The 12,913-nt window shown below is 36.8% G+C and overlaps 1 protein-coding gene across 1 annotated transcript; it reads right to left on the bottom strand.

Moving 5' to 3' along the window:
* Positions 1-10,760: 10,760 nt before the first annotated feature.
* On the bottom strand, positions 10,761-12,152 carry LOC132057716 (probable NAD(P)H-dependent oxidoreductase 2). The gene is made up of 5 exons (XM_059450326.1): positions 12,021-12,152; positions 11,845-11,930; positions 11,356-11,581; positions 11,204-11,269; positions 10,761-10,988 (listed from the first exon to the last, which is right to left on the bottom strand). The coding sequence occupies exons 1-5, from the start codon at positions 12,150-12,152 to the stop codon at positions 10,761-10,763; spliced, it is 738 nt and encodes a 245-aa protein (XP_059306309.1).
* Positions 12,153-12,913: the final 761 nt, after the last annotated feature.

Raw genomic sequence — 12,913 nt, 5'->3', positions numbered from 1 at the left:
GAGGTTGCTTTGAGAAGTTGGAGGACATCTCGCGTGTTACCACATATCTTTCAATGATGGTGATCCTCAAGAGAATTAAGATGCTAGAGATGCTCCTCCGAACTTGAAGAAGGGTAAAGACCACAAGAGACTCCTTGAAAGAAGTTAATCTTAGTATTGATGAAGACCAAGGCTCTTACCTACCTAAGTGCTTTTCTAACGGTGATGAGAAGGCACTTACATTGAAATACTCAAAGAGTATAGGGATGTTTTTGCTTGGCGTTATAAAGAGATGTCTGGATTAGATCCCAAAGTAGCAGTTCATCATCTGGCGGTCAAGAATGGTGCCCGTCCTATTAAGCAGGCCCAAAGGCATTTCAGACCAGATTTGGTCCCTTCAATCGAAAATGAAGTCAACAAACTCATTGAAGCTGGCTTTATTCGTGAAGTTAAATATCCTACATGGATTTCGAGTATCGTTCCTGTGAAAAAGAAGACTGGCCAAATTCGAGTTTGTGTTGACTTCAGGGATCTTAACAATGCATGCCCTAAAGATGATTTCCCGCTTCCCATCCCAGAATTGATGATTGATGCTACCACTGGTTACGAGGCGATGTCTTTCATGGACGGTTCATCCGGCTATAACCAAATTCGCATGGCACCAAAAAGATGAAGAAGCTATGCATTTCGTACACCCAAGGGTATTTATTGTTACAAAGTGATGCCTTTCGGTTTGAAAAATGCGGTGCCACATATCAAAGGGTATGCGAATATCTTTGATGATTTGCTCCACAAAAATGTTGAATGTTATGTGGATGACTTGGTGGTAAAATCAAGAAAGAGAAGCGACCACTTGCAAGACCTGAGAATAGTGTTCAAGCGACTTCGGAGATATCAACTTCGAATGAATCCATGGAAATGTGCCTTTGGAGTTACTTCCAGAAAATTCCTTGGTTTCATTGTTCGACATCGAGAAATTGAAATTGATCAAGCCAAAGTTGATGCGATTTTGAAAATGCCGAGCCTCGAAATATTCATGAGTTAAAAAAAGTACAAGGGAAGCTAGCTTACATTAGGAGATTCATTTCGAATTTAGCGGAAGGTGCCAACCATTCGGTCGTCTCATGAAGAAGGCGCCCCTTTCAAGTGGGACGAAGCATGTACTAATGCCTTCGAGAATATCAAGTCATATTTAATGAAGCCTCGGTTCTAGTAGCCCTCGTACCTGGAAAATCATTGGTGCGTACATTTCAAAGACAAGAAAGGTCGGTTGGAGCGTTGTTGGCCCAAGAGAATAGCGAAGGGAAAGAAAATTCTCTTTACTACTTGAGCGAGAATGATGACACCTAATGCTGAACTACACACCAATTGAAAAGTTGTGTTTGGCGCTAGTCTTCTCGATTCAAAAGTTGAAGCACTACTTTCAAGCTCATAGTGTTCATCTTATTTCCAGGGCAAATCCTATTAATTTTGTGATGTTAAAACCAATCCTCAGTGATCGACTAGCAAGGTGGTACCTCCAAGTTTCAACAATTTGAGATCACATACATCCTCAAAGGGCTGTAAAAGGACGAGGCATTGGCGGACTTCTTGGCGGATCACCCGATACCTGATGATTGGGAGCTAACCGATGAACTTCCTAACGAAGAAGCAATGGTCGTTGAAATTCAATCTCCGTGGAAAATGTACTTTGATGGTCCGCACAACGTGATTTTCGGTGCTGGTGTGGTGTTTGTTACTAGAGAAGTTCTACCATACTCCTTTACTTTGACACAATGTTGCTCTAACAATGTCGGCCGAATATCAAGCACTAATACTTGGACTTGAAATGGCCGTCGACATAGACGATTTGCAGTTGCAAGTCTTTGGTGACTCTCGGTTGGTGATCAATCAACTCTTGGGAAGCTACGAAGTTAAGAAGACGAATTACTCCCCTATCATGGTTATGCTCGTGTTGATAGGATGCTTGGTGATGTGACTCTTCAAAGATGTTCCTAGGAGGAAAATAAGAAAGTCGATGCTTTAGCTGCTCAGCTTCGGCGCTTACTCTGCGCCAGATCAAACACAAGTGACTATCTGTCAAAAATGGGTAGTACCTCCGTCAAATGAGGATGAAGGCTCGGATAGCGAGCTTGAGCATCTCTTAGCTATTTCTGAAGCTGCAAAGGAAGATTGGCGACAACCCATCATTGACTACTTAAGTTATGGGATACGCCGTAAGACTCGAAGAAGAAGCGAGATTCGTCGTCGTGCACCTCGATTCCTTTATTACAAGGATACCTTATATAGAAGATCTTTTGAGGGATAGTCTTGCGATGTTTGGGGGAGGATGAAGCGAGTCCAAGCTTTGCGAAGCACATTCAGGGAGTATGTGGATCACATCAACGGACCAAAGCTCCACTTCCACATAAAAAGGATGGGATATTATTGGCCAACGATGGTGAAAGATTGCTTGGACTATGCTCGAAGATGCAAGGCTTGTCAGTTTCATGCAAATTTTATACATCAGCCGCCCGAAGCATTACACCCGACCGTCGCATCTTGGCCATTTGACGCTTGGGGGTTGGATGTTGTTGGTCCGCTGCCGAAGTCTTCTGGTGGACACTTGTACATCCTAGCTGCAATGGATTACTTCTCAAAATGGGCCGAAGTCGTCGCTCTTAAAGAAGTGAAGAAGGAGAATGTTGCGAACTTTATCCGAGTAAATATCATCTACCGCTTCGGCATTCCTCGTTACATAATAACGGACAATGGCAAACCATTTGATAACAAATTGATGAACAAGATTTGTGATCTCTTCGGCTTCAAGCAAACGGCGTAAATCTTCTATGTATCATGCCGCCAACGGTCTAGCGAAGCGTTCAATAAGACTTTGTGTAACTTGTTGAAGAAGGTTGTCTCCAAGTCCAAACGAGATTGGCATGAACGAATGGAAGAAGCTTTGTGGGCATATAGGACGACTTACCGCACACCAACGCAAGCAACCCCATATTTGCTTGCTTATGGAGTTGACGCAGTCCTACCACTTGAGTGCCAAATACCTTCTTTACGACTTGCTATTCAAGAAGGGCTGACCGAAGAGGAAAATGCTCGATTGCGTCTTGCAGAGTTAGAAGCACTTGATGAGAAAAGGCTGGAGGCTCAACAAAATCTTGAATGTTATCAAGCCCGTCTATCTCGTGCCTTTAACAAAAAGGTTCGCTTAAGGTCCTTCCAAGTGGGAGATCAAGTCTTTGCAATAAGAAGACCCATCATCGTTTTTTCCCATAAGTGCGGGGCAAATTCACCTCAAAATGGGATGGACCATATGTCGTGCAAGAAGCATATTCAAGTGGCGCTTACAAGCTTGTTGATGCGGATGGCCTGAGGATCGGTCCTATCAACGCAAAGTTCTTGAAGAAGTACTATCCTTGAATAAGATGATACTCCTGGCCCGCAAAAGTATAAACTGTGCACGGCACCCAAAAAAAAAAAACCCAGTCCGCTAGGTTGAAAATCTCACAAGAGGCGGCCTAATAAAAAATTAGGACACAAAGAAAAAAAAAAGTCCGCTAGGTTGAAAACCTCGCAAGGGGCGGCCTAGGCAAAAAAAAAAAAAAAAAACTCACTTTTCTGAACTACGGTATGACTTGATCCTCTTCACCGAGGTACGTAGACGCTTAGAGTTTTATTCTAAGTTCAGTCGCATGAGTAAAAAAAAAAAAAAACGCATCCCCCTATGCGTTGTTCAAAATGAAGTTCGCCTGACCAGGCGCATGGAGATCGTACATACAAGCACCTTTTTGCTTCAATTTGGACTTTCACTAAATATCAGTATTCCAACGAAGGCAAATCTCCATGACAAATAAGTTTCTCCAATGGAATGACTGTAATCTCTTAGCAAGTGGTTAAATCAAGGAGTTAAAGTCTGCAAAGCCATTGTTCTCCAAATTGAAGGCCTCAAATCCGGCAACCCTTTGAGTTGAAGTCCAAAGCCAACGCAACTGCAAGGCGAAGCCTTCAAATATGTTGGTCTTCAAGCTAAAGTTTTAAATTCACCATGTCTGCAAGTTGAAGTCTTAAAATCCAACCAAGCCTTCAAGTTCAATCCTTCAAATCCGTCAAGTTTTCAAGTTGGAATCTAAGGTGGGTTTCCCGAATTTATCTGGGATGATCCAGAGGGTTTCCAACTTTGATTTTGGATACATATTATATTAGTAAGTCTAGTTTCCTGAGAATTTAGCGGCTCATGATTTTGATGTTCCTACATCGAGATATGAATTTTCTCAACGAAACTGCGCAAATCTGAAACTATCGACGTTTTAGCATGTATTGTCAACTTCTTGAATTTATCTGGAACTATTCAGATTGTCGTTGGCTTTGATTTTTGGATGCATGATATATTTATGAGTCTAGTTTCTTGGGAATTTTTCGTCTCATGATTTCAATGCTCCTACATCGAGATATGAATTTTTTGGCGAGACTGCTCGAATCTGAGAAATATTGGCGTTTCAGCATGTAGAGCCAAATTCTCGGATTTATCTGGGATGATCTATATGTTTGTTGACATCTATTTTTGGATACATGCTATATTTATGAGTCTAGTTTCTTGGGAATTTTACGGCTCGTGATTTCAATGCCCCTACGTCGAGTTATGAATTTTTTGGCGAGACTGCTCGAATCTGAGAAATATTGGCGTTTCAGCATGTAGAGCCAAATTCTCGGATTTATCTGGGATGATCTATATGTTTGTTGACATCGATTTTTGGACACATGCTAGATTTATGAGTCTAGTTTCTTGGGAATTTTGCGGCTCGTGATTTCAATACCCTACGTCGAGATATGAATTTTTTGGCGAGACTGCTCGAATCTGAGAAATATTGGCATTTCAGCATGTAGAGCCAAATTCTTGGATTTATCTGGGACGAGTGGCCATCCCTTTGCGCCGTAAGATTACCTTACCGTTCTTAAGGCGGGGACGAGTGGCCATCCCTTTGCGCCGTAAGATTACCTTACCGTTCTTAGGGCGGGGAGTAACCATATCCTTTGCGCCGTAAGACACCTTACCGTTCTTAAGGCCAGTGTCCCTTTGCGCCGTAAGATTACCTTACCGTTCTTAGGGCGGGGACGAGTATCCATCCCTGTGCGCCGTAAGATTACCTTACCGTTCTTAGGGCAGGGACGAGTAACCATCCCTTTGCGCCGTAAGATTACCTTACCGTTCTTAAGGCGGAGACGAGAAACCGTCCCTTTGCGCCTCAATATTACCTTCTTCATGCATGGGTCATTCTCTTGAATAAGAACTCATCATTGCCGTCTGAACAAAAAAAAAAAAAAGGAAAAGGAACCTAGAACGCAAAAAAAGGGAGAGAAATCACCTTTGTCTCAGTGGTTCTTAATAGTCAAAACACGAAGTTGAATTAATTTACCTTCTTAGCATGGGGGGGGGGGGGGGTTATATAGTTGGTGAAAAATTGCACTGAAAGTATGTGTTCTCGATGTGGGATAAATTGTTGGAGGCGGCAAATAATTTTCTATCAATTAGGCGTAGGCGTGCACAAATCGGTTCAATCCGAATTTCCGAACCGATTCGAAACAAAACAATTCAATTGGGATAATACAATTCGATTTCGATTTACAAATGCAATTATAAAATATTAAACGGTTCGAATACGATTGGCTTCAATTATCAACCGAACCGACCCGAACAAACCGATTTATATGCCACTAGTGATTAATATGACTAATAGTCCAACTATATATACGCTTAATATTTAATACCGAAGTAATATTTATTGTCGTAAATGGTGCAAATGAAGTGGTTCTTCTAATAGCCAACTTCCTTTTGGTCTTTCATCTTTTCCAGTTCTTCTCACGAGTCATCTTTGTCTTTTGGCCATTGCCTCCACCCATTGCTTTGTTGGTTATTTGATCTTTAATTTAAGGACGTTTGCAAATTGCAAGATGGTGGATTATTAATTTGATATATGTAAGATTTGTATGCTTGCACAAGTTGGGGGGGGGGGTTATATAGCAAATTTAGGATCTCATTATTTTTATGTTATGTTTGCACTAAACCGAAATAATGTGTTCTCGTTTAAATTTCGAATAAACCAAACAAATCGATTTGACAAAACAAAATAATGTTGGAGTTGAGGATTTTAGAAAGTCAAATCGAAATTTTCTATACAAAACCGAACCGAACCGATTCGTGCACAGGCCTAATTAGGCGGCTGGACAAATCCAAGTTCAAACAAAAGTCTACTGGAGCTCTTTGATTCCTGGTCGGTTTGGAATGTCCCAATAATCCACGTTGCATTAATAAGTGTAATTTCACTTAAAGATGTTGTGCATACAAAGACATGTGAAATAATTAATGAACTTCAAATGCAAAAGTGCCACATGCAGATGCTGAGTTCAACGAGCAAAAGAAATGACTTCTTTGAAGTGCAGCTCTTGAAGTAATAATAGCCAAAAGACATGGTCTAAAGCTACAAGTCGTCTCAATTTTGATATTTACACGCACAAAAAAAAAAAAAAAAAAAAAAAAGAAAAGTGAATTGCCAATTAATACTTCAAATCTAGTCTTTAAAAGATTACACTTCGACAAGACTTGAAGCAGGGGGCATTTGTAGTGGTGTAAATTTTATTAAATTCAAGACCGTACAATAATTTGGATTGTATTAAATTCAAGATATATTAGCCCAAATAAATTGTGGGCTAATGTAATTGGATTAATTATTTAAGTCCAATAAATATGGATTTAATTAAAAATGTCCAAATGCATTGGGCTATAAATAATGAGCCCACTTTGCTAAGCCCAAAATGTCATCTTCCTAGAGGCCCACTTTAGTGCCACGTGTCAAATGACGTGGCATGCCAAGTCAAACAAAGAAGCCTATAGGGTCATGCCACGTGTCAAAATGATGCAGCATGGCTAGTCAAATCAAAGGCCAATGAAGATGCGCCACGTGTACAAGTGACATGTTCCGGCCAATCAAATATCGCCATGTCAGCTTAAATCTGATTGGCAGAAGGAAGTCTGTCCTTATCACAACTCCTCCATCCTACAACTATAAATAGGGGTCTCATAATTGAAAAAGGACGGAGGTTCTAGCAAGAAGCCAGGGAGAGCTCGTGGATCAAACGCCGCAGATTTCTCTACAAGCTGAAAGCATTCAAGCACTCAAGTATTTCTCTAGAAGCTCTAGAGATCCAGATGAAGATTCAAGACCAAGCTCAAAAGCCCTTGAATTCAAGTCCAAGTCAAAATCAAATCCATCAAGTTCAAGATCAAGCTCAAAAGCCCTTGAATTTATTGTTGAAAAAACGAATCAGAGGAATCATAGAGATTGTAACACTCATATTCTGAAATCAAATACAACGATTGTTGCGATATTTTCCTGTCTTGATTATTATTTTCTCGACGCGAATTTTATTGTCTACAATGTTGAACTAAATGGGTTATGACCCTTAACCTTTGGGTTATGGATGGATTTGTGTTGGTTAGCAACTTCCCTATTTGCTAAAAGCTTATTAAGTCAACGACTAGAAAGTTAACAGGAGCTTTTTCTACGCAATGATGCTATCAATAGTGACCGTATCAGTTAGGCCAACAAAATATATATATATATATATATATATATACACACTAGATTTTCGAAATCATGTAATATAATTTTATAAAATAATATCAATTGTTAAAACAAAAAAAAGAGTAATAAATATAAATGAAAAATATAAAGAAGTTTCTATGAGTGATCAATGTGAATCGCCAAAATTCAAATTATTTACATTTTTTTGTTTTCGAGCATAATGCATAAAACATTGTTTCCCTCAAGGCATCCAATTCATGATAAAAAGGTCACCAACATTTAAACAATATCTAATTATAAACATCATTTATTCTCATGATTTATAGTTTCAAGTATTAATGTAAATTTAATTCACATCATATAACCTTGAAAATAAGCATTAATATAATTTCACGCGTGCTACCGAATTGTGTACCAATTAATCAATTTCATTTGATAGGAGGAATAACAAAATTAACCTAAAACCTATTCCCATTCATCACATGTACACAAATAAATATATACCTTGAGATTATCACATATGATAAATATCTACCATAATATTTGTACAATGAATTTCACAAAACACAAAGGGGTAAATATTTATATATAAATAAACTATAAGTTGAGAGAGAGAAAATAGAACTCCACTTGTAATTAAGGAGATCTCTAATTTCTCAATTTGAGACGGTAATGAATTTCCGTCCTATTACGCCTTAAGATTTGCTTCTCGTGAATAGCTATTTAGAAGAGGTCGTCAAGTAAACCCATTTTAAGTTGGAGATGAAGACATCATCTTTCGTTCGTGCCCATCAATGACATTTTTGCATGCAAAATATTTCTGCTTCTTATTGTATATTAATGCAACTTAGTGATTATCAGGTGTTCTTCTTTACATCTCTGTTTCTAGTTTTCTCAATATTACAAACACGGGTTAAGATGTACCAACACTCCTTAAATATATATGTTTATATGTCTTTTTAATTACATGATCACTCATCAATAAAAACAATAATGATGATGAAGTAATTTCTCCTTAAATTAAAGAATCATTTCTAAATCCTCGATCTTCACCTGAACATTTTTCATTGGTATTAATGCTCTTCCATGAATAGTAGAAATTTGTGCATGCCAATATCAACTGCAAGGAGAACATATTAAGAGTTTAACACATTTTTTTAAAAATAAAAAAAAACTTTACTATAACCAATCAAATATCAATTAACCAACATACATGAAATCTGTGAGACTTTCCAATGCGAATCCCAATTTTACCGGACCTTAATATAGATGTCGAACACTAGGTGAAAAAACAAATAAAATAAAATACTGTGACAACATTAAGTCAATGTGCGAATTGAATTTCCAAGTGTCTTGAACTCTAGGTGATTAGGACATGACTGTTGGGAAACTTCTGGAGAGATGAGAACAAATAAAAGCCCGCTTATTGATTGTATCTAACGTGATGAACACATCGCTAATTATGATTTTTGTTGATTTGATTTATTATTGTTCATGGAAATAATTTTCTCTCATAAGTTTGTCGCATCACGTGCATGTAACAACTGTTAACATACAAATTAAATTGATGATCTTTTTAAAAATAAGTGAAATCTGAATTGTCTATATATAGGTCGAAGGAAAAAAAATTGGTAAAGCCAAATAGAAAAAAAGCCAAGAATGATAAAAGGATTTTCATATCTCATATTCTTGTTTTTCAATTCCTTCCCTTCCTCACTTCCAAGTGACTGCATGACAACAACTCTTGAAACTGCAAGCATAAACTACTTAAACTTAGAATAGCAACAGAAAAGTTGGTACCTACTATATATATCCGACGATCAAATTAAAGTGTATATGAAATTGTAAAGATTGTTGGGTTCGAAAAATGCTATCACCATACTCGGAGCAAGACCGTAATTGATGTCCCCAAAAACAAATTTTTAATTAGGGGAAGTAAATAGCAGTGTTTGGAAGAAAGAAGATAGGTTAGTGAATGGAATAGTTGCAACTGTTAGTTAAATGAAGGAGTTTGAAACGTTGGGATATTTGAATGCATTTAGTCAAATGGTTGTGACTGTTAGGAGTAGGAAGCTTGGTTGGGGATGTTTGTTAGGCGTAGGTTTTTTTTTTTTTTTTTTTTTTTAATTTTGGTACGGTAATTAGGTTTTAAGTTAAGAAGGCTACTAAAGTAGTTTAACTTTTTAATTTAAGTTAGGGGAATTTACGTAATTTAACTTTCAGGTTTGAGAGTTCATGCTTTTGATATATATATATATATATATATATATATATATATATATATATATATATATATATTATATAGTACTACTATAGTAGTACTTTATTGTATTGCAAACGCAGAGGCACACTCGATGCTCCCAACTTGGAAGCGTGTGCCTAATTTAAAAGAGTCACCTTCTTTTTTTATGGAAAAAAAAATTGACCAATAAAATACATTATTTAAAACAATTAACAAGAATAATACAATACTTTTAAAATTTACAGAAATAGAATAAACGTAGTTGTGAGTAACGTTTTTGGTAATATTTTATTAAATATTTTAACGAAAAAAAGTTACCTAAAACGTTACTCACAACTATGTTTATTCTATTTCTGTAAATTTTAAAAGTATTATATTATTCTAGTTAATTGTTTGAAATAATGTATTATTTAGGTCAAAAATTCCAAAAAAAAAAAAAAAGAACAACAAACCACCAGGGTCCAGGAGGTGGCTTGTTTAATTGGTAAAGTGAAAAAGAGATGAAATAACATAAAGCAAAAAGAGAGGGAAACTAGAGCAGAACCTTCAAATGGAATATAATTTGAAATCTTTCCGAAAAAGCAATTTCCTTAACGTAAGTATAATGGAGAGTAATTTTAAATTCATAATCAGAATAGAGGGATAAACTTGGATGTTTTCTCGAATTATTTTGATAAGCGGAATCCAACATGTCAATACTTTGATCTGGTTCAAAACTCCCATAGTCCATTCTGGAACTCCACTAGAGTAAAGTGCAAATACGAGATAATTTGCTAACAACAAGAAATTAATTGACCCTAAAGTATAATATATGGTAATTTTAAACATTTCCAATTATAGAGAAGTAGTTTTTTATTCTTTTGCTTCTATCAATATTTTCATGCAACTAGCTAGCGGGTATATTCATGTTCTGTCTTTATATTTTTAAAGTTTGCCAAAATTAAAAGCCAATTTCGAAGAGATTATTAAATCTCGCCATCCCAAAGCTCCTCGATAGTTCTGTAAGGGCTTGTTGGATCATTGGATAGACACTCTCCCCTCATGATCTTCCTCTCCTCCATCTTATTTATGTCAAGTAAATCCCATTCGTCTAACTTCAAATGAAGGGCCCCGATATTCTCTTTCATTCTTCTTGGATTGAAGCTCTTCACTATAACGCTTGATCCTTGAGACAAGCCCCATCTTAGAGCAACCTAATAAATGAAAGAAAGTTAATAATTATTTCTCATTCTAGTGATTTCACATCTATAAAATATTAAATGCATAATGTGTGTTTATGTGTATGATCACTTACTTGAGCTGGAATTGCATTATGCTTGCGGGCAATGGATCGCATGATGGGATGATCAACAACAGTAGTAGTTCCCCAGGCATTTCAAGGACCACCAAGAGGTGAATATGCACTTACATGAATCTCGTAATCCCTACATATTGCCCTCAGCTTTCTTTGCCTCCACATTGGATGCATTTCTTCCTGTCAACCACAAAGTAGATTAGTGATATTGTCCACTTTTAGATCCGCCTCTGCATATTATGTTGCAATATATATAGCTGATTGACAGCGGGAGCGACACAAGCAAAATCAAGCAGTTCTTCAATTTTTTTAGAAGGAAAATTGCTGACACCGATGGACCTACACAAGCCCATCTCCAAGCACCTCTCCATGGTATTCTCCATGTCAAATTCCTCGAAGTCTTCTTCTTTGGGAATTGGATAATCCACCCATGGCTTCAAAGCCACTGGCCAATGAACCAAATACATGTCTATGTATTCCATCCCTAACCTCCTGCAAAGAAACGTACGTAAATGGTTTAGCTACTGCTGTCAGAAGCAAATATTTTTTTTGTTAAAATGGAAAGTTAAGTTAAATTATTTCTAACTATAGAAATGTGTCACTCCTTTGAAACCAATAAGGAAATAGTGTTACATAAAAACACGTGCATTGACACTTACTGTAGGGTTTGTTGAAGTGCAGAAACAGGATCATGGTGATCACTTGACCATAATCATAGCTTAGAGGTGACATGAATGTCTTCCCTCCCTACCAACTCATCAGAAATCGCTCGTCTTAATGCATTGCCCACAGCCTGCTCAGAACCGCATATTTTCGCCGTATCAAAATGTCTGTACCCCATCTACACCAAACAACGACCCAAATTAAATTTCCAATGCAGAAATATACCATTAATAAAACCTGAAGAAAAAAGAAGCAGAAATTCACTAACCTTTATCGCCGTTCTAATGGCTTTCTCAGTTGTTTCTCTATCATTTTCGCCAGAATATGTACCCAAACCCATAATGGGTAGAGTTTCACCATTGTTTAGCATTGTCTGATAGCTTCTCATCTTTCCTTCCATTTTTTTTTTTGGCAGTGTGTTTTAATTTTCTCTCTTTAATTTGTGTATGATATAGCTGATGCATGATTTAGATTGGATTAATATAGTTTGTGTTCCACAAAAAGTCAAAACTTTCAGATGTGAAGGTGTGATACAATCTATATCTATATCTATATCTATATCTATATATAATATAAAGCTAGGCATAAGAGAGGTGATGTGGCACCCCTAGATGATCAAGAAAACCATTTATCTTTTTTCTCATTTTTTTGCCTTTTATCTTCATTTTTCCTATTAAAAAATTGCCTCTTCCTAAAGAAAAAATGTAATGGTTATAACGGCTGTAACAATTTTATACAAATGGGTGTAACTAATTCCTTTCATTAGCTCATATCATAAATGAACGCAATAAAGAACTAGACCACGACAGACTCATTATATCTTTCACTATATATGATAATGAGTCTTAAATAATGAAGAGGAAGAGATTCAATTTAATTGGATATAAGAAGAAGCAGCTTTAATGACAAAGAAAGGTATAAAATAAAGCTCTTTGTATCATTTTTGCAGCCGTTTATGGAAGTAATTATAAAATCATGAGTATTAATTGTATCTAATTTGTTAGTATTTATTTTTTGTTCTTTACAATTCTCTACTTGACCGTTCAATTTCCATCTAACTATATATAGTGGTCTATGGTTTCATCCCAACTACAGTGTGGTGAGTCTCCAAATCCTTTTCTTAACAGTACTTATTATATGTTGAAATTAGAGTAAAAACCA

Source organism: Lycium ferocissimum, chromosome 5, assembly GCF_029784015.1.
Source record: "Lycium ferocissimum isolate CSIRO_LF1 chromosome 5, AGI_CSIRO_Lferr_CH_V1, whole genome shotgun sequence".
Classification (NCBI taxonomy): Eukaryota; Viridiplantae; Streptophyta; class Magnoliopsida; order Solanales; family Solanaceae; genus Lycium; species Lycium ferocissimum.
Note: the sequence above shows the minus strand (reverse complement) of the source record. Positions and strands in the feature narration are given on the sequence as shown.

Bases quoted from the DNA above. Each gene is read 5' to 3' on its own strand.
- LOC132057716 (XM_059450326.1), bottom strand. From the start codon at position 12,152: ATGGAAGGAAAGATGAGAAGCTATCAGACAATGCTAAACAATGGTGAA. The intron at 11,582-11,844 runs GTTGGTAGGGAG...GTTTCTTTGCAG, and splicing joins AGACGAGCGATTTCTGATGA to GAGGTTAGGGATGGAATACA. The intron at 11,270-11,355 runs GTCAATCAGCTA...TGTGGTTGACAG, and splicing joins TTGCTTGTGTCGCTCCCGCT to GAAGAAATGCATCCAATGTG.